Below are 23,217 nucleotides of genomic sequence, written 5' to 3'. Positions count from 1 at the left end.
AACAACAACATCTTAGCACAGGAAGCTAAAGATGAACTATAAATGCTTATGTATTTATTTCATGTAGCATCTGGTGAGTTGTTTTGTTCGTTCTTCAGCGTATGTTTGATTAACTGCCACAGGAGAAGGTATTAGTGTATAGAAGCTAGAAATAAACAACAGTACAAATCTTGAATGTTTTCTTCTCCTCCCCACAAAGAAATGGCTTTAGCCATTAACCTATGGAAAACATTCACCGAAAATTCACAAAAATTAACTTACATAAAACATTCACAGTATATTTTAAGCTCTGGCTTTCATCTTTGGAAATAGCTGTGAGACTCCAAGTTGAGCATTTCTAGAAAGCTAAGACTTCATGTCTCAGCTAGTTCTAAGCAGCTTTAAAATTCTCTCAATAGAAGCTGCGGGCAGGTTCCTGTACAGTTTTTATTCACACGCGAGACGGTTCTAAAATACGATAAAGATCAGCCAATGAGCAGTAGCACAGGAAATTATCAGGTACGTTCTCAAAAAAGTAGCAGGATATTACTAAACAAACATTGTTTCACAGAAAAAGTAAATATAAGATGAACTTTCAACAGGCACCATCTAATTTTGCATACAGTCACTGCATTTGCACATACAAATTTGATCTCGTATGAGCAAAGATTGTAGCTCGTCGTTCAGCTATCTAATGGACAAGCACATATGAGATTACATATTTAAAAGCCAAGTTGAAAATGACAGAAATTTGCCTTCATTGGTAAAACCAGCATTTATTTTACAAGGTATATTTTAAGAATGGAAGTGAATTACCCCTATAAATAGAACCTTAAATCTAGATGTACTCTGATTTTCAATAATACCAGGCATTACGTTTCCAAAATGGAAAACTACCAGAATATATAATATGGGATATAGTCTCCAATTCCCCTGAAGGCACAAGTTTCATAGTAACAGTTCAACACACTGTAACACAGAAAGATTAGTGCTGTTTTTCTTTCACCTTCAAACAACTCTAACCTGTTGGTAATTCAGTCCTCCATGCACCAATTACACAACCTTTGTTTGAAGATGGGGAATGGTTAGGAAGGAATCAGCACACGAACAATCTTAAATAAGACCATACTACTAAAGGGTAGGAAAGGGGGGTTAAATTTTGTGTCCTCAGAAATTATAGTACTTTGTTAATGTTCTACATAGGGGTGGGAAAAATCCAGCCACAGGCCAAATCTGACCTGCCAATTCATTGTATCTGGCCCATGGCTGCCCCTGCAGCACTCTGCATGGGGCTGAGCTGCACCCACTGATGTGCCCAGCCACCTGCCACCCACTCGGAAGCAGAAGCCAGAGACAGAGCCCTGTGCCCTGGGGCAGATGCCACCCAGCTGCAGCTTCCCCCCTTCCTGGCTGAGCAAGTGGTACCTGGCGCATGTCCCCACAGCCAACACTACTGTTTCCCAGTGCTACCTGCTGACCCAAGCAGCACAGCAGGGAAAGGAAGAGGAAGAGGAGACACCTCTGGAGGTGGGGGCAACCGCATGGAGATCAGCCAAGATCCATGCGAGTAGGGCCCAAGCCCCAGGCTCAGCGCACAGCCCCAGTCCACCCCATGCAGGGGTCAAGGTCCCTTCAGCACCTGCTCCAAACCCACCCACCCTGGCCATGATGAGCTGCAGCCAAGCAGATGCTGCTTCTGGGCATGAGGAAAAAGCAGGACCTAGCAGCAGGCATGGCTGACCCCCCCTTGCCACTTCCAGACCCTTCTCACAGCAGCTGTCTGGACCCCGCACAGGGCTGCCCTGCAGCTCCTCCCCACCGCCGCTGCTACCACCACCACCAATGGCACCTCCAGACTACCTGAGGCCCCCAGGCCTGGCAGAATAGCAGCGGTAGGGAGGAGCCACAGGGCAGTCCCAGCACAGGCTCAGGGCAGCCACAGTTGGTAGGTCCTAGCAGTGGTAAGAGGGAGGCGGCTATGCCTGCCACCAGGTCCTGCCACTTCTTCCACACACACAGCAGCAGCTTCTGCCTGGCTGTCAATACCTCCGTGCCCAGGCCACCAACACCGAAGCCAAGCAGGAGCTCCAGCCCCTCCTCAGGATAGAAGAGCAGTCCAGAAGCAGCGCTGATGGTGGTGGGGGCCCCAACTGAGCCGCCACCCATGCTAGGTTCCCATCCACCCGTTGCCCCCTCCCACACTGGGAGTTTTGTTGAACTGCGCAGGTGGGGGCACTGACCCAGGCTACAACAGCTCCCCAAACCTCCCTGTGGCCCATGTGCCCATATCATTGCCCACCCCTGACCTACGGAAATGTTTTCTAGACTGCAAAAAAGGCTATCTGTGTCCATAGTAGCCCTTTTTAGTCTGTTGCTTCACCCTATTTTACAGAAAAGCATCACATGTATCAGCATCCCTGCACTGAAAAATGGCGGGGGGTGGGCTTTAACTAAAGCTCATCCAATGAACTTTAGTTAAAGCACCCCTGCCACCAATTTTCAGGGTGGGGATGCTGATGCACATGATGCTAGAGTCTGCTGAAGCCCAGTAATTACCACGCTCCAGCAGACTTGATTAATCGAGTCTGCTTCAATGTGCTATAATTGTAGCGCATTAAAGCAGCCTCCCTGCATGTGTATAGGCACCCCAAATGTCCCAAGACACTTTCACAAAAGCAGGGCTGTTAATCCATATATCCCTTTGTCTCACATCAGTTGGTAAGAGTTTTGTGGTAAATGTGCATCATATTGGAAGAAACTAGTCTCTTTAGAAATAATGACAATACATCACTATATAGACAGACTGTTGAAAAGAGAAGGACTTGAAAATTAACAAAATCTTTCCTACTTATTACATTCTCATGAACTTTTAATGCTAGAGAAGAAACTACTTAATTGTTAGAATTTTAGTGGCAAGGCATATTTCTTAGAGCACTGGATTCATCCACTCTCAATTAGGACAAGGTGTATCCTGTACAGGAAAAACTGCCGAAAATGTTACTAAACAATTGTCCTATCATTTCTTTCCTTAAAACAGCCTGCAATGGCAGCTGGTGAGCAGACTCCTTTTAAGAGTCCTTTGTTGGTTAATTAGACCCAAAACATTTAATATAAGACTGTACTATAACACTGTGATACAGACATTTCTCTTCCTCATACTATTTACTATCCCCCACTGCTGCTAATGGTAACAAGTTTGATTCATTTTCTAACCATATCAAAAAGGGTCTGTCCATAAGATATGTATTGTGTTTTTTTGCACACCACATACCCCCAACTAAGACATGCACCTTGTTTTTTAGGAAGGCAGAATGAAGGAAAAAGGTTTTTTTCCAGAGTTGACTTCATAGAGCAGGAACAGAGATTAATCTTCAACTCACTTACCCTCCCTTTCCTGCTTAGCTAAAAGCTGAAACCCTAGCTGCTTCTGAAGACTAGTCTTCATCTATGATTTTGACAAGAGCTAAAGAGTATCCAGAACTGTGAAATAGGAGGAGAGAGACCAGGAGCAGTTAGCAGACAGAAAAATTACATTTAAAAAGGTTAGTCTGATTAAAGGAATATCAAAACCATTAAAAAGAGAGATTATCATTAATGCCTGTGGAGTGAAGAACAGTGAACCTTTAAGTCAACTGATTCTCTCAGATGCCTGAATAATAATGTCACTGCTGCTGCCCAGTAGAGTAGGAATCAAAGCAGGGTGCTTCTATTCTGGGCAGAAAATCTGCTTCCTTCCATAAGGGATGCACCCCAATCCTGGAGGGCTGATTTATTGGGGAAAAGGTACATGTTAGTATGTAAGTAAATACAGTAATTCTCAAATCCACAGCCGAATGTCTCAAAGCTACTTTTCCAGACAGAGATTAAGACAGGTGCTTTCTAATAGGAACAAAAATTACAACATCTGAAAGGACGATAAAGTAGATTGCCTTTATTCACATTTGTATAAGCTTTCGTTTATTTCCAATTTCTGTCATGTTCTACCTTCCAGTTACACTAGCTAACTTAGAGATACTAAGCCTTGCAAACATGTGAAGTAAGCAGCAAAGATTTTCCCATAAAATGGACACTGGAAATTGAAAAGACAAATATTTAATACAATCTGAACTTTTCAGGGGATATTGGCAGATTGATCTTTACCTTCAAATATTTGAATGCAGGTTATGAACATAAGCAACAGGAAAATGCCAAGAACTAGTTTATGTAAAAATTGTATTACAAAATTAATTCAACTCCATAGAAGAGGATGCTGATGTAGAGGATGGAAACCAAGCACAAAGATTATTTTTAAAAACCTAGTACTGGTCAAAATGTAAGGAGAAAATAATCTTAGCTTTACTTATATCCTACACCCTTCGATGTTTAGAATGTAATGTTTCACTTTAAGCCCTATGTGTTCTCTTATTTTGAATCAGATATTATTATTCTATCCAACATAGAAAAATACAAGCTTTCACCCATCACTCCCAGGATGTTCTGCTTTGAAAATATTATTTAACATAGCTTGAGTAAACTAACAATGGTAAAGAATTTTCATATATTTGTATCCAATCTCTGTGGCATTTCCTTGTTCACATTTTTTACTCTGACCTTCTCATACATTCTGTATGTTATTTAATAACCCTTTTGTCACAGGGAAAAGACAAGGGACGGATCCCGAGGGGTCAAGGGGGACCCCTGGGGGCCGGAACACCCCAGGGGAGACATAAAGAAAGGAAGAGTGAGGGAAAATCCCTTACCTGCAGCTGGAACCGCGACGAGACCAGAAGCGGCCGCGAGACCCGCATGGCTCATTAGCCGCGTCTTTTTAAAACTGCGGCCAGCTGGAGAGAGGGGGAAGAAGAGCCGGCACAGGGAAATAAGAGGTGTGGCAAGCGAGGCAGAGGGGGAGAGCGTAGTGAGAAGGTCGACAGGGGAGGTACTCCCAGGACCCCTCCCTGAAGGTAGAGGGAGTAGGAACGCCTCTCACAGGGCAGAAGGCTGCTTCCGAGTTCTCCAGGAGGAAGACGCCAGCAGCAGGCTAAGAAGAAAAGAAGCTGCCACGATACATCCTGACGCAGGACCCCTGGGAGACGATCCGGGCACCAGACAGGAGAGTGGGGTAACCAGGGTGGGCCCCAAAGAAGAAGGAAGAACAATGGGACTTGAGGCGCCGAGTCAAGAGGGACCAGTACAAGTTTAACCTGGCTCCAGGGACAACCCTAAGTGGGAGGCGGAAGGCTTCAGCAGCAACAGGGGCTGCTAGAAATAAAACCCAGGACGTAAAATGGCCCTTCAAGGAACAGAAAATAGCCTGAGCCGGAAAGGACGTTGAGGGTCTGCTTAATTTGTAGAGCACTTTCTGATAAAAGGGGAAGAGAGTGGCACTAGGGGTGCGGCCAGGCGTGGGTCAGGGCTAATTAGGGCACGTTCGGACCAAGCTGACCGACTGTGGTAGTTAGGTCACAGGTGTTGTAAATAGTCTTTTCTTTTAGGTTTTTGGTTTCCCACCTTTGGAAGGGCTGGGGGGTGAGCAACATAAAGCCCTAGGGCCAACCGGGTAGGAAGAAGGGCTCTGCCAGGTGGAGAACCAAGAGTCAGGTGGGCCCATAATGGGTAGCTTGGATTTGGGTGAGACCTGACGCACAGTCCCGGGGGAAACTAAGATACCTGCAGGTGAGGGTAAGGCCAAGAAAGACATCAGCACCCCATCATGGCTGGGTTCAGGGTGAGGTACAGGGGAGACTGAAGCCTCACAGAAGACTTCTACCCGAAGGCCTTGGGTATAGGCAAGCCCCAGTAGTCGGACCCCACCACTGAAAGAGTCGACGAAGCCGTAGCAGGCGGGATTGGGGAAAAGACTACCCCAGGGAGAAACATCTATTTTCTAAGACCAGAGGGACGGCCCAAAGAACAGCCATATATATCCAAAGCCCGGCAGCAAGGGACCGAATGATCGAGGCCCGATGGGTGCACCTTTAATATTGACCTGTTTGGATGCCATGGTCTCTAAATACGATAGATCTGTTAGGGGGGTTTTTTTGTAGCTTAAATGGCTTGCATGGTATTTGCATGGAAATACACCAATAAACTGGGAGGTATTCGTGAAACATGAAGATTTCAGTCCCAAATAGCTAACTTAGGGCATGTCTACAAGTTGCCCTACAGAGACATTGTTACTGTGCTGTGCTTTAATACTTCCTTTTGCAAGTACTGTGCCATATGAGCAGCGCACAGTTATTTTTAGCCACTACGTTTAGCGCACTGTAGTGGTGCGCTATAATGGGGAAGTGTGCCACTACAGCGAAGTAGCTCACAGTCACCTGTAGACACACATGGTTGCTACATCGCCAAAGCATGTCACTACGGTGACACAGCATAATGTAGACATGCTCTTAGTTATCTAATTTATACCACCTCTCAAAGTTCACCAATTCCAAAATACTGTTTAGTTCACAATCAAGGACATCTGTAATAGTTAACAAGTTAATCAAGAAAATTTGTTCAAAACCTTATCCCAGAAATCAGTCAATCTTCTAAATATTCCATATGATTGAAAGATTTACACTTTTATGGTATCCATGGGATTGTATTCAGCTCTACATGAGTGCATTCTGATTACTTTTACTGCCATTAATGCTGTTTTCAGTTTTGGTGGAACCAATATTTTTTCAGAGGACAGGACTGAATGTTTAATAGTATATGCAAAATTAAGAGCCCACCTAACTTAAATGATCTACAACAATGGTGCTCATGCTTATTCCTCAGTAAGCCATATGGGCAGTGCCCAGTCTATCCATACAGGCCAGATCTGGCTGGTGGTCCTGATCAGGTGCGTGGGGCAGATGCAGCAGGCACCATCCAGCCATACAGAGGACAGTGGGAGACAGCCTGGCCCTAATGCAGCCCTTCAGGGGAAAGGAGCTTGACTGGGCCCCATGGGGAGAGGGGAGAAAGGAGGGAGAGGGGGCAGGGCAGGGCCTGACCCTGATCCAGACGCGGCTGGGAGAGGGTGTAGCCCAGATCCAACAGCTTGGATTTGGGAATTTGGTAGGGAGAAAGATGGCCATATTAATGTCCACCACTCTCCAGCTATTAAATTTCTGGGCCCATAGGGATCACACTGGGCCAGATTTGATCGCTCCATGGGCCCTGTTGGGCCTGCAGGTCAGAGGTTGAGCACCTCTAGTCTATAAGGAACTGAAGTTTTAATTCTCAGTTTTTTCCTTTTCCACTGAAACTGAACACTTGTGTTTCATACCATTAAAACTTCAAATGCCACATACAAATATCGGTATTTCTTGTAACAGAAAAGATAAATCAGGTATTCCACTCGATTTAATCAATAAGATTCTAACCAGGACAAGGAACAGTATAATTAATTATTCTATCCTTCCACAACTCTCCTGCTCCATTTCAGCAATGGTATATATATTTACCTTCATGTAATTGGCCCCACGTGGATGGATATTGCTCCCCAAGGTGCTTCATGCCCATTTAAACATGTTAATTAAAAAGATGCTTTTTTTTTTTAACACTGATTTGGAAATCTTTAATACCAGACTATTAACAACGCATTTTAAACCTTGGATGAATCTGCAGAATTGTTACTCTTGTTGAATTGTCTGCAATGATGTCCTTGGCCTAGATTCAAGAAACATTGCACAATCAGCATACAGAGCTCATATTTGGCTAACTCTACCCAGTCCTACCTCCTTTAATTAGTTGATTATCTCTAATTTTCTAGGCAAATACTTCTATTGCCACAGCAAATAATGGCAATAATGGATAATCTCTTCTGATTCCCATACACAAAAGTCAAATCTTTTGATGTACTGACACTAAAAATAATTCTTACCTGATACCTATCATACAAAGCTTTAAACCATTTCACAAAATTTAAATTACATTTGCATAAAATTTATCTCCTCTTGCAGGTGTGCCTAAGACCTCCATACAAGAGAACAATGTTGCTTTTTTCTGAATATACTATATGAAAATAAGCCTGACTGGCTTTTTCTCATTTTTAATTGTCTTTCCTTGACAAACTTAAGTCCCCTACATAAGCAGTTTAAAATATTTAATCTTATCTAGCAACTTAGCAAACAGAGAAGTGTGATTTTTAAATTGTGTGTCCCACCAAGGACTCACAGCTTTGAAGAACAATTAATTCTCTAGATAATTCAACATGAGCAACACTATTAACAGAACAAGCCAAATTAGTATAATAGCCTTTTCCTTACATATCAAACAGCCTAAAATAAAACAGAATGTAAAATGTTAATTAGAAGCATCTGGAGCAGGAAAGATTTTATTCAATTTCAAGTCCAGCAACTCCTCTACAGTAGAATATTTTTTATTTTTTCTAAGCAATAGGGCCAATTTTTTTTCTTCTAAGAACATAAGAACTACCATTTACTAGGTCAGACTGTAGGTTTATCTTGCCCAGTATCCTATGTCACACAAACTCCCTCTATACATTATATCTATTGTGCAATTAGCTTGTTAATTACGCAGTAAATTTAGATAGTTAATTTGCACGTGTAGCCTATAGTGCCTATGACAGAAGTGTCTCTTCGGGGTCTATCCACTAGTGGCGCCGCCCACCGGTTATGGGCCAACCGCCCGCCTTCTCTCCTGCCATGCCTTGTTGTTATTTGCTTAATTAGAGCATGTTAGTTAAGCAGGAGGCTGCCCATTTTCTGCCCCAATGCAGCTCCTTTCCTCCCCTTACACCGCAGCCCAAGCCTCGCTGATGTACCGGACATTGTTTGGTCAGTCTTGCTCTCTGCGCCCTCTGGTGCTCAGGTTTTCTGTAGCCTTGTCTCACAACTCCGCCCCCTCTGGGGCTCATCAATCATCCCTCCCTCTGCTCTGGGGCTTCTCTCAGCCTCAGGGCTCAGGGGGCTGTAGCTGTGCCTGGCCCCTTCCTTGGCACCAGGGTCAGTGCACCCCAAATGCTGCGTTCTCTCTGGCGCCGGGGTCAGCGCACCCAGAATGCTGTGCCCTCTCTAGCACCAGGGTCAGTGGACCCAAAACGCTGCGCCCTCTCTGGCGCTGGGGTCAGTGCACCCAAAATGCTGCTCCCTCTCTGGCGCTGGGGTCAGTGCACCCAAAATGCTGCTCCCTCTCTGGCGCTGGGTTCAGTGCACCCAAAACTCTGTGCCCTCTCTGGCGCTGGGATTCCCACACTACTGTGGAGCCCCTATGAGGCCTCCTCCAACCCCTAATAGCCTCACCTGGTCCTCTGGTCTAAACAGCAAACACAAAAACACAAGCCCCTGGGCTATAACATAAAATCAATGCCGTCCAGCTAAACAACATTCAATCCCTACCAGGGAATTCTCCCCCCATAACAATCAGGAGCTGCTCATGCAGTCAGGCTTCTCCTCACTGTTTGCTCTGACAGAGCTCCTTCTCCGTTGACTGCCAGCGGGGAACTCTCTGCCTGGCCTCGGCCTGGGGTTATATGGGAGCCAGACCCTGCCCCTTCCGGTCAGCTGACTCCCACTAGTTACCCTGGCAACCTGCAGCTGGATTCCTTACGGATCGTTCCACAAGTAGCAGGCACCTCAGTGCCATTACAGTGCCTGACAAAAGTTCCAAGCAGTTATAAAGTTATTGCTAAAAAATGTGTAGTAACTTTATAGCTGGTTTCTATCCAGCTTTCATTTACATATGTAGGCAGTCCTGTAGTCAGAAGTAGTCCCACGCCTGACAGGGCTCAGTCCCAGCTGTACATAGTCCCTACCATCAGAGCCTGCTTCTTGCTGATGCAGGGGGAGCCCAGGATTGGGCTCCCTCTACACAGACAATAAGGCACAATTGGAATGAATGCCTCCTGCCATGCATGTGTGGCATGACAGAAGGCGCAATTGCATGGGTAATGCATTGGATCCAACTGTACCTTTACCATCATATGTAGAGGGAGGCCACAAGGGCAGAGAGTAGATGCTGAGAGGGAGGGTGAACTAGGTATAACCAGGGTTTCTTATACTGTTCATTTCTTGATGGCTACAAACTGGTATTTAGAGGTTTGCTTTTGGGCACTGGCTTGTAGGTAAAGTAGATACGTATTAGAACAATGGTCCAGGGCAATGGCAAGGGTAATTGATTTCTAAAAAGCCTGTTTGTGAAAGTTTCCTCAAGGCCCACTGTGTCCAACAGGCAAGCAGCAAGCAGACACACAGGCTGGGAAATTAAAGACATGATATACCACATTGTTCCATAACATAAGAAGGTGGCACCAGGTCACAGTGCCCAAGTGCAGAGCCCTTGGGATTTCTGGTTTTGGGGGAACAGAACAAATTAGGAGGACACTGGTAAAGCCCAAATTAGGATATGTGCCTGTGATGGGCTTGTGAAACAAAGGAATATGCTGATGGCAGGGCAGAACGTGGACAGTATGAATGATAACAGAGACCAATCAGCAATAGCCAGAGATGAAGAGTCATCACAAGAGGAGAAAAGAATACAAAAGGAAGGACTTTAGAGCAGCAAAGGGTCCCCAAGAGGGGAACCTGAGCCCACCATGAACAGAGGGCACACCACCAACCCATCTCATCTACCCCACTGTGGCAGGGAGATAGTCTTGGCCTCCGATCTCCCAGTTGCTGACATCTGACATACAAACTTCATGGTGAAGCTCGCGTACTGGCCAGGTGAACCTTCTCTCTGATGACAGCTCTAGGACAGGTAGATATAGAATTGTTTACATTATTCTTGTCTACTCTTACTGTGTATAAATAAAATTCGCCTACTATCAAATGGAAAGGTCGTTATCAGTCTGAGGGTTTGGGGTCTGCCAGGAACAAAGTATCTGGGTCATAAATCCAGTGCCAACACTGTCACTTGTAGCCTCCAGCATTTAGGTTCAAGGAAGTTCTGATTCAGAAGCTGTACCCCTAACTCTTATAATCAAGATCTATTGATGTACCTTTCCTCCAAAAATATGCCCAATCCCTTTTTGAATCTGGCTAAACTATCAGCTTCCACAATATCTGGTTGCAATGAGTTCCACGCTTTAATTACACACTGCCTGCACATACATGTTCATTAATGGGTCATAATTAAAGCACATTAAGTTTAGTACCTGTAATGATAGGTACTTAGTGCAACATAATAAGCGCTACTGCACATTAGTGCAGATGAATGCTTTTTTAGTGGTGTTAATGTGCACTAGACAAAATCTACAGCGCATTAGAATGAGTCTTCTGTGAATTAAGCATCTTGTACAGACGCACTCACTGTATGAGAAAGAGCTTCCTTTTGTTGGTTTTAAATTTACTACCTACTAGTTTCATTTTGTGACTCCCTAATTTCTGTGTTGTGAAACACTGTAAATAATAAACCCCTATTTACTTTTCTTTGCCATTTAGTATTTTGGAAACCCTTATCATGTTCCCCCTCAAGCATCTCTTTTTTTAAACTGAATAGGCCTAGCCTCTTTAGTCCCTCCTCATGCTGAAGCCTCTTCATATCTTGTATCTTTGTTATCCCTCTTTGTACATTCTCGAGTTCTTCTACATCCTTTTTGAGGTGTGGGGACAGTATTCAAGGTGTGGACACACCGTGGATTTATAAACTGGTATAATGATGTTTTCCAATTTGTTTACAAATTACAATTTGTTCCCTTAATAAACTCTTGGGCATTTATAGACATGCTCCAGGAGGCCGGGGGATGGGAGGGGCACTTTAATTGGTGCAAACTTAAAAAAAATTGTGGTAGGTTCCCATCAGCATCTCAACCCTTTGGATAAGATCAAGTGATCAGCTGAAAGTCTAATTAATGCCTTAAGGGCAGAGAAAGAGATCAATGGAGCAACGGGATGACACAAGTGGAAGAGAGAAACCTGAAGCTCAAAACAATAGGAGTGGGAACTAATAACTAGGAGGTGGAAAAAGAAATGAAGAGTGGAAATAAAGATTGAGACAGAGGGAGAACAGATAAAGGTGGAAAAGCAGAGAGAAAAGATGACAGTGAAAATGAAGGCAGGAGCAACAGCAGAGACAGTAGCAGGGGCAGCAGCAAAGAAGGTGGCAGTGAGAGAGATGAGGCCAGAAGGATGACAGGAGCAGAGGAGAGAGGGAGACAGAGTGAGAGCAGCTAGAGAAGGATAGTCAGGAGCATGATGAAAGGTCAGCCTACTGGGAGTGGCATGGCAGGAAGATACGGAAGAGAACATGGGATGCTGGTCTGGAGCAGAGATTACAGATAAGGGCAACATTAACTGGGGATAGGGTGCAGAAGGAATCAACAATGAACAGATATGATTTTGGGGACAAGGTACTGTTCGAGATATTGGGGTTGCAAACAGAGGATGTCACCTTGAAAGCATGATCTCTTTCTCCAACCAAAAGACATGGCAACTGACTTATTTAAACAAAGAAGAATATGATAAATTATGTGAGAAATATGCAGAGAAAGTCGGGGGGAAGGAATTAAAGGGGTTAAACTTTGTAACACCAGAACAGTCAAGGGAAAGAGTAATTGTCTGAATGTATACGGATATATTAGAGGCAGAAGACATAGGAATGTGTCAGGAAAAATATATGCAAAGAATTCTGTGAGTAGAAAATGTAAAGAACATATATGGTGTATTTGGATGGGGTCTTGGAGGACTCGAGCAGTGTTAAAACCAAATCAGTGGATCCCAGGTGGGGTGCAGCACCTCCCATCGGTGGTCCAGATAAGGACAGTTCGGGGTTTTATAATATACCACAGAGAAATGAAGCAATGTAGCAGATGGGGGAAGGAAGACGCATGGTGGCACAATGTCCCCTCATAGTCCAATGCTTAATTGCAATGCAGCATGGCAAAAGCCCCCCTCTACCAGAGCTCATGATGCCCAACAGTGGCCCAACATAAGCAATGCTCCCCCCTTCATTAGAGCCCCAGGCAGCTGACTGTGACAGTGCAGGAAGAGTCCCTTGTTTCCAAATACCACTAAAGCCATGGCTCTGTGGGCTTGATCCAAAAATCCTGCGGGCTGAATCCAATCTGTTGACTTTAGGTTGCTGACCCCTGCTTTAAAAAGTTATTTGAGCACTCAGTAGTGTAAGGTGGGTAACCAGGGCAGCAGCTCCAGGTGCTGACTTAGGGAAGTGCTCCAAAAATAACTACCACTGCACACCAGCTGGCTGGCCCTAGCACCACTTCCCTGCTATGGGCTCTGTAAGCCCTATGTACAAGAAGCAGTACCACAATCCTTTTCTTCTCTCCCTAGAGAAATTTTCCTACTCTGATTTCCCTTAATTACCTTTTGCTTATAGAAATCATAGACAACAGCAATGAAAGTCACCTTGAGAGGTCATCTAGGCTAACATCCTGCTCCAAAGCAGGAAAGAACTTAATTAATTTGCTCATGAAAATCTCCAGTGGTGGAGATTCCACATACTGCCAAGGCCACTGCCACAGCAGGCAGCTACCTGGCCTATGGCTGCTTAATGTACTGCCAATACTGTATCAGATCTGCCCACAAGGAGTCCTATGGTACAGATGTAATCCAGAGCTAGTTGGCACCCCTGACAGAGGGCCATACAATGCATCTGTCCAAGAACAAAGAATAGCATTTATTTTTCTGTGAAAAGGGAAAGCTTTCCCTTTCCTGTGCTAAAGTTTAAAAATCCCCAAAAGCTATTCTCTCTCATGAAGATTAAAAAAATAATCTTAAAAAAGGCAAAACACAGTGGTAGAATTCCAATTTCTTTGTATTTAAAATACTGGTTTTGATATAGATTCACAGTTAAAAATTAAAATCATGCAGAAGGCAGGATAGATTTCCACCTTAAAGATTAACTAAATCAGAGATGTACAGCATAAGCTTTTGGGAGCCTGAGGAGCTTGCTTTCCATTCTATTTTGTCTCTGATCTGATGAAGAAATGTAGATACAATATTTATGAATTTATCTAAACAGTGGTTATCCAAAGTATTATTCTTCCAGTACTGTTTACCAAAAATATTATAATTACTAGAATCTCAAATTAAATTAACAGTTTGTTTGAAATCTGCTATAAGATTATGTTAGCATCCATATGCATTTCCTGCCTGTCTATAAATCTATCTTATATAATGTTAAGTAATTACATTTTTTCTATGGGTTAAGTGCTGAAGTAGTTTCAACATCTCCAGACAGTAAAATATCTGACATCATTTCTGAATGTATTCAAGGTAGTAGACAAACAGTAATGGCTAAAAACCATATTTAGCACATTAAAGTCTTCAGAGCACTAAAGGTAAAGTTTTTTTTAACTTTCTGCCTCAATATAGCCCCCTAAGAAACCATGTTTGTGAATATAATTAATTTTAATATACTCTTTTGTATCAACTGCCTCTTACAGTACTGGAAGCATCTTTACTTTGCCAGACTATGACTGTGGAGCTCAACCTTTTAGAGTGATGGGTCAGATTCTTGTAACCTACCCAGCTGCACTGTGAGCCAACACTCCCTTCTAGGAAGGGAAGAGGAAGAGAGGTAGCTGCCAATATCAAAGGAAAGGGCGGGAAAGAAGAAGAGAGCTTCATGGTGCAGGGCAGGGAAGGGAATGCACAGGGCTGAGCTGCTGATCCCACATGCCACATGCTAAATCTAGGCTGGAAGCCATGGGTTGAGCACCATTGGAGTATGACAATGAGAAGTCAAAAAACTCAAGAACCTAAACATGTAAACCAAGGAGCCCCAAGACACACATGAGATTACTCAAAAAGCATGCAAATAGAACAGGATAAGAAAAATAAAAATCAGAGGAATGCAGAGACTTCCCTCTGATGAAAAATTAAAAGATGACAAATAGTGTGATGATGATGGTAGATATATTGTGTAGGAAAAACATTAGGTAGGTGTTCTTAATTACCATCTGGATACAACAGCAACAATGACAAATTCAGTGAAATTAGATGGTAAATTTAAAATCTGAAACTGACACACGACAAAAACCTATTAGTTCCTTGCCACAAGATATTATAGCACAGCATTTAATATTTTAATTCAGAAAAAGATTAGATATTTATATAAATGAAATTTCTTAAGATACATTATCCAAGATCAGATTTTTTTTTAAAGGAAAAGATCTTCAAGACATACATCATGTCCAACTGTATGGGGTTAGGGAGAAACTTTACCTAATGGACTAATATATAATAATCTGTCCACATAAAGTTTTATTGCAACTTTTTCTGAAGCATTTGTTATTGACCATCATTAGGGAGAAGCTACCAGAACAGATGGACTTTTGAAGTGGTTCTGTACATAGTTTCTATGCTCATCTCTTTCCATGTTCACAAATCACTTTATCCATCCTATGACAAAATCACCAGCAGCAGTAACATAACTATGAGGGGGAAGCCGGGCACTAGCAGGAGGGGACAGAGAGCCACCACTGCCCCATGCATTGTCACTGCACAGGGTCCGAAACTGCCCAGCTACATCTCTGATCATCAGCACTGCACAGTCATAATCTACAGGCCACAGTTTATGCCTTCAGAGAAAATGATTTCCATATGTGAAAGCTGAGCTTACAAAAATTGTATGGATTTTCTACTCCATATTGCTAACCCAAGTGACAATGAAGTATTTCATCTGAATTGTATCCCTAAAGAACCCTGAAAAATAAGCCATGTCAAAATATATATCTTCTACTAGGATCATGAACAAACATAGCTAAATATTTGTAAGGCATTAGCTTAGAAGGCCAGACTCAGAACATAATCGACTTTGTTTATACCAAAACAACTTCACCACTGTTGGAATCAAAGGGACTGATCTGTGGTTTGATACAGTACACAACAAAACATTTGTCCCCGACTGATTCCCAGAGGAAACTGAATATATCTTTTCAACGCAAGACAATGCCATGCAGAAATATCTCAAGCTAGTTCTGCATATGCTATCTCTAGGAGTATATCCATGCTACTGGACACTGCCTAGGCTAATTAACTCAGGTAAGAAACAAAACTTATTAGTCCAGAGCAGCACTCAGCTAAGAAACAAAACTTATTAGTCCAGAGCAGAGTCAGATCATAGTATCTCTGCATGCCTTTTGCTCTAGACATACCCACTGGCCACATTCAGACAAGTGAGGGCATGCATTTTGTGGCGCCACAATCCTCTTTATGGTGCTACAAACTCCTTGTATGCAACGTTAAAAGCTTGCCCTGTGCTGTAAATTTGCAGTGTGGGGGCAAAATTTGCTACCTGGATTTCCCAGTAGCAAAAACAAGTGCCAGGGAAAAAAGGCGGCACAGAGCATGCTACAGCAGCACACACTAGAACAAACGGAGACTTGGTCTTTCAGTGAGATGATCTGGCTGCCAGTGAACACATCTCTACTGTTCCATTTGTGCCTGGCTGCTCCAGCACGCCAGGAGGAGCTGTGCACGGGCAGTTTGCCCAAAGTGGAACAATTTGTCCTGCAACAAAGTGCATATGCAGGGATGTGCACTGAGGCACAAGACACAAAGTAGTGGCACAAATGCGTGCTGCTACTATTTGTGCTACTACTGTTGCATGCCCTGGCTCATCTGGATGTAGCAACTGTGTTCAAATCGCAAAAATACATCCTCAAACATGGCACTATGGATGGCAAAAGCTAAAGAGACTATAAAGTTAAAAAGAACTCTCTCCAGGGGGACTTCTCCATCTTAAATTCCTGGTCAGACTGAAAGAAGGAAGCAGAAGTAAAGTTTCATAACATTCTGATTTTCAAATATTTTCATTAAAGACTTTAAAAGACCCCTGCATTCTAAAGCAAACAGGCATTCTAAGCATGATAATGATTACTACTACCCATAATAAATCAGTGAACCTTTCAGGTCAGTATTCAAGGCCATACAGAGAAGACACTGAGGAAGCTTATACTTCTGTTGACTATCCCACATCATTTTTTTAAAGATATTTTTAGTTTCCAAGGCTGAGAAACTAGCACATTTTACAAGTAGCACATAAAACTGCAGTCATTACTTCTTCCCATTACGCTCATTTGTGTGGCTGATGCCTCAAAGGAAATAATGTGCTACTACTATATGATATGGTGCAATGAGTTTTAAAAACACAGAAGAAAAATAAATCTCATTAAGTAGGATGACTGAACACTGCAAATCTGGATGTTCACATAGACTTTGTAACTGTACACCAATGGCTTCCAACCTACTATCCATGATCACTGGTAGGAGACAGGCAGGCATTATATCTGTGCCAGGAAATGCCCTTTTCCTGGCACAAAAAGTAAACATACAAGCATTCAACCAGTCTGTGGCAGAAAAAAGCACAGTATTTCCATCACAAACTGTTAGGTGTTTCAACTAGCAACTATTCTGGAGAGCAGTGCGACATAACAGTGATATGGCTTCATATAGCAGGATGGGGGTCCCTAACATCCCAAGTATCCCACAGTCCTCTGCTCTCCCTCCCCCTGCTTATTGGGGTGTGGGGAGGAGAGGGAAAAGAAGCAAGTGTGGTTGTTTCCCTGATAACTTGCCCTGTGGCAAGTTGTCAAGCCCTGCAGGGACCCCTACTACTCCAGCTACTTGAATAGGTCTAAGCTGTCTCTGGGAGTCCAAGTTGAAGGGCAGGCTGCCAATCATCATATTCCTTTGGGGTCAGCCTTCTATTGCCATCTGGCTGGAGAACTCACCAACAACATGCCTGTGCAGCTCTCCCACAAGGAAGCTGAAATGTCTGTACAGTCCCCTTCTTACCACATTTTTTTGCAGCACTGGAAATTACTGGATCTCAAACTGAAAATGTATCCATACCCTAAGTCACCTTTCTCAAAACACAATTATTAAGACACTGTGACAATAAAGGTATTAGGGCATGGTGAAGGGAGATAATCTAGAGGGTCTTCCTCTAGATGAAAAGATTGTAGGGCTCAGCAGTATTGCACTGTTGAAGTTTTTAAAGACAGTAAAGCTAAGTCTCCTTGTTCTTAAATATGATCTTTTTATACCCTTTGCCAAAACAACACTTTTCAACAAGTCAAAAAAAGTGTTAGGAATGGGGGCTGCTCCAAAAGCAGTACTATAAATAAGGACCTACCCAAATTGTGATTGCACAGATTTCATGGAAATCCTTGAAAATGGCAGCCAGCCCCATGATCTGCCTGAACAATCAGCTGACTGCCTACTCAAGTTGGGTAGATCCCTAACCATAAATATAAGCAAGCCAATAAATCTTCATTAAGAACCAAAACTAACAACAGGCTATGAGGTTCCTACAGAAAGTTGTGTCAAACCCTATTGCAGGCAGGTGGGCTATTTATATTAATGCTATCCAGCAACTATTTGTAGCAGGGGATAAACATTTGTTAACTATCATTTCAATTCCTTTTCAGTATTTCTGTTCTCTAAAGCTACTTTGCAGCCGTAGAAAACTGCTACTCTCCATATAATTTGTCTTAGAAAGCAAAAGAATAAATAATTCTTACCTTTGTGATGAGAATTCTGTATTTCTCCAACATTGCCTGGTTGTCATGGCATCCTGCAAGCAACTGCCAAACCTCTGCCCTTAGTGCCTCTGGAACACCACTCTTAACCAATGTAGACAGTCCTTTTGGTCGCACACCAAGGTTACTGTGCCTGAGAAAAACAGACCACTGTTATTTACCTCTGCTATAAGAATTTAGACACAGGCATATGGAATAAGAAAAACATGGAAACTTTGAGTTCATGTTTTGTGCTGAAAAAACAATCACACTACAAACAGATGTTTCAACACTCATATCTGCAACTGCTTCTCATGTTAATAGCGAGGGTTCCAAAAAAGTCATAGATCAATGGTAAAAATATACCATTTAACCATAATTATTTAGATTATTCAAGATGAGAAAGCATACTTGAGGCTGGTAAAGTGAAGAACTGCAATAAGAACTAAAAATAGGACAGAATGCAACAAGCAAAATTAATGTTCTATAACGCACAGAATAATTTGAGCTATCCATATATGCAGATGAGCTCAAAATTAGAAGTTTTCCACTAGCAACAATCATACCTGGGTTGACCTTCACGGGCTACAAAATGTAACCACTAAGGAAAAGGAATAGCCATTTTGTTGGCAACTTAATTAATATTTGCTCAATGTACAGCAGCAATAAAAAAAACAAGCAAAGATGCTGAACTGTATAAAGAAAAGGACTGAGAATAATTTTGAAAAATACTTCAGTGCCATTATTATGAAGGTACTACTTCCAGCTACATAGTTAAGGCTGAGTTGAGTTGTACATGTAAAACTGGGATTCAGTTTCTGTTATGCATGAATTCCACAATTTACTGGACCACTGAATTTTCTTCTATGTATTTAGAAGTAAATCTGTTTATTATGATCTTAAATGAATAAGCACTTTAAAGAAATATAGCATTCTTCATCCCAATATCTTTTTCAACTGCTTTTGTACTAGGTCAGTGGAAAGGCCACATGAGCAACTGGGAAATGTATTTAAAAAAATAACAAATAATTAAGATTGTGGATCTTATAAACAAATTATTATTGAGGCTTTTAGAAGGATAACATGAATAAGGATATGCATTATACAGAAATACATCAAATTGGTTAGAGGCAGAAAACATATCTAAAAAGCTAGAATGAAATTACTCCTATAAGCCTAATATTATATAATTTTCAATTATGGAGGTTTTAGAACCTCTGAACAATCCTGTGTTATCCACTTTCAGAGACAGAATCATTTTGATTTAGCAGGGCAATGTCTTTGAGCAATGCTGTGAGAAGGCAATGTTTGAATCAATTCTTTGGCCTGTCTTCATTAGAAAGTGTTAGCAGAAATTTTGCTTCGTTACTACCACCATTTTTCAGCTCTACTGGTAGTAGCACCAGTTTAGAAATAAATGCTAGCAGCCTGCTGAGAGTCAATTACCACGTCATTTTAACACAGGCTTATGTTAAGGTTAAAAGAAATGACTATTGCTTTAAGCTAACCAGCAAATATATATAGGAACTGCTGCTACTATCCCAAGCTTAACTTTTTCAAGCATGACTCCCAAATAAGCCAGTCATTCCTACACTCAGCTAAACTAGTTTTTCCTACAATGACTGATCATAAAAATTATATTTAAAAATCCCTATAAGCAGCTCAGTGGATAATTATTATGGAATTTGAAAAAACGTGGTTTGGGACAGACCACTTCAGCTCCATTGTCCAGTTAGCCAAATGAAAAGCATGTCTCCTTTCCTCTCTGTTAGTATGTTTCATGGGAATGGGGGGGGTTGTTTTTAACAAATTTTTGATGGTAAAAGTGCTATGAAGAGAAACCACTAGTAAACAGAAATATTTTAAAGGCTAAATACCCTAAGTGTCTTCAGAACTTTAAGAAAAGGTTCTTCAGGAGGAAATGAAAAATCAAACTGAACTGTCAACTCAAAGAAATTATGAGAGCATGAACCATCATTCATCATGCATTTCAAGATAGCCAAGATATATCCATATGCATAAGAAAACAGTGTTAGATGGGTATGGTAATTAGTTAGTGTCATTCCTATTGACAAGTAGGAAGACAAGATCCCTTCCCCAAGGACATTATAAATCTAATTTGAACTGATAAAGAGAAACAATAGACCAGATGAGGGGGCTGGGGGTGAGAAATCACAAGAAAAAATAATTGAGTACTCCTGTCTTAAATAACTGTGCCTCAAAAATAAAAAATTTGAAAGAGATTGAAATGGGATGTGGAAGCTCATCAATTCTGAAGCAAATTTCCATAAGACACATGCAGTACTTAATAATATACCTTCCACACCTGCATATTTAATTAAATTACTTGTTCGTATTTTTAGGTACATTACAGACACCACAACAGACTCTCGCTTTGTAACCAAACACAAAGACCTACATAATTTGGAGCCTTTTAACATGTAAATAAATCAAATGAGAGCTGGCATAGTAAGTTTTCTCATGCACATGAAGAATGGTAAGCAATTCTTTACTGCTATCAAGAAAATATAGGTAACCTAGAGTAACAGCTAATGGAGATATACACTCTATGTAGTAATATCATTCTTTATTTCCTAGCATGATCACACCAGAGTACTGCCACACTATAAAGCAGAAGATCATATTGTATTTGTTACATGAATATTCAAGTGTATTAGCTTTACATTAGAGATAAGACTTCATCTGATAATATTAGACAGTTCAGTTCACATTATAAAACCAACATGCAAGTCAAACAAAACTGTACCTTTAATTAGTGACTCTGCAGGTATCTGAAAATCTGCCTGGGAAATAATTTAATTATTAATAACCCTTGCTATTTTATATTAGTAAACAAATACGTCTGCTTTTTTCCTTGCTATAATCATCCCCATCCGAGGCTAGAAACAGACATCATCAAATGAAGTAGATGGGCTGTGCCAGGATATGCCCCAGCCCAACTGACACACTTCACTGGGAAAAATATACATTTTCCATTGTCCCCTCCATTAATCTCGTGGAACAACAGGAAACATGTTCCCTGCTTCCAGAGACCTATCCCCAACAATCTCCAGGGCCATATCTCTGGAAGTGGGGAAAGCATTTCCCTGCATCTGAAGACATGCCCCAGAAACTGTTATGGGCATACCGAGAAGGGAACCCAGACTTTCCCAGCTTCCAGAGACATGCCCCAAGTGGTAGGGGCCCAAGATCCCAAATGATGCGTCTCTGGAAGCAGGAAAAGCCAGGTAGACACTCCTGAGGCTTGAGGAGCCAATCTGGCACAGAAATTCCAGGAGCACGCAGTACCAAGCCCCGCAAGCCCCAACAGCACCTGCCTGAGGTGGCTGGAGAATGTGGGCAGCTCCAGGCTGCTTACACTCTCCTTCCATAAAGCAAATAGATGTCTGCTGCAATAAAGTGATACAAATTATTACTACTTTTTGTCACAACCAGTTTGTGGCACAACAAAAAGTGTGGACATCTATTTGCTATCTCTTTGTTCTACCATACATATTTTTATGGTGGCATGCAAACAATGTCTGTTTTCACCCCGAAAGACCAGTCTATTGTGGAAACACTGCCCTGTTTCCACCAACAAGCTTTACTTATCTGCTTCACATATAAATTGGCATCTAAAGAGAACTGGGTCACTCCTGGCAGCTGCTGGATTCAAATCCTTAATTTCTTACGGATTGAATTCATTATCCTGGCTACAATTCAGCAACTATTATTGCTTATTAGGTCAAAGTGCAGAAATATATTATCATTGATGCCAAAAGTGTGTGAGTATGGTCTGACATGGCAAGCAAAAAGAGCAATACAGAATTATAGCTACTATAAATATTCCTGGTTAAAGACTACTGTGTGTGGCTATTATCTTGATGCACAAAATCAGAAGCTGTTTTCTGCATCCTTTTGAGCATTCAACTGGTATTGACACAAGCTCAATTTGCAAAAATATGCCTCATCCTGAGGATGCCCTACATACTGCAACTTATTTAATAAAGGAGAAATCATTCTTCTACTTTCAATTTATTTGTTACATCTTATTTTAGAGTAAGGTTTTTCTTATCTTGTTTTGACTTCCAGTTGTATAAATTATCCTTTGAAGAAAATTCTTCTTACAGGCTACATCTGTGCATTTTTACTGCTGAGTCAGTTCATTAGTTTCCGATGACATTTTAATTAAATGACAGGAAGCAATTAAAATGGAAGAAGTTTTTCATCTCAGACACAATCAGCGCACCCTCCCTCAAAATGGAAATGTTAAGTTCTTGCAAGTGCACGTGCCTTCTTTTGGCATATGCTGTAGTATTTGACACATTAAAGGAGATTATTTTACTCTATTTTAGTTTTCTATTTCTTATCAACTGTTATATTTTCCACAGTTTTTTTTCAAAAGAACAATATCAAACTATTCTTCAAAAAGCCAAATATATAAACAAGCCAAAGTAGTCTCTAGTGGCATTGTACTACAGCTGAATTTGGCATGGGACATTTTAGGCTCAGAACATTTCCTTCTACTTCCCTCCCTGGATCAAGGCAATCTGGGGTCTTAGGCACATTTCCACTTAGGATTCCAATCCTCATGACACTGCTTCTTATTTGAGATAGTGGTAGCAGTGCCCATCCACAAATTATTTGCTGGAGCAGTAGAAACCATACTCTTTCTATCTTCGTTGGATAATTTAAATCTCCCTTATACCTACCCCATCTCTTTATACATTTAAGCAGGCTGGCATCTTTCAAAGAGGAGGAAGGCCTGAGCCCAATCTACACAGACAGCTCAAAGGAGAGGTTTCTTCTCCACTCCCAACCTAATGGCCTGGCAGAGA

The 23,217-nt window shown here is 41.9% G+C and overlaps 1 protein-coding gene across 3 annotated transcripts in view; it reads right to left on the bottom strand.

Annotated features, from left to right (window-relative positions):
* Nucleotides 1–23,217, bottom strand: part of RABGAP1L (RAB GTPase activating protein 1 like) — a 462,175-nt gene that overhangs the window by 317,189 nt on the left and 121,769 nt on the right. For all 3 annotated transcript variants that reach the window (XM_019530871.1, XM_019530872.1, XM_019530870.1), the window contains one exon: nucleotides 18,383–18,533. In XM_019530871.1, coding sequence (XP_019386416.1) covers nucleotides 18,383–18,533 — 151 coding nt within the window. The remainder of the gene's footprint in view (nucleotides 1–18,382; nucleotides 18,534–23,217) is intronic.

This window comes from Crocodylus porosus, unplaced genomic scaffold (genome assembly GCF_001723895.1).
Source record: "Crocodylus porosus isolate Cpor-Errol unplaced genomic scaffold, CroPor_comp1, whole genome shotgun sequence".
Lineage (NCBI taxonomy): Eukaryota > Metazoa > Chordata > Crocodylia > Crocodylidae > Crocodylus > Crocodylus porosus.
The sequence above is the reverse complement of the archived record's forward strand: the minus strand, read 5'-3'. Positions and strand labels throughout refer to the sequence as shown.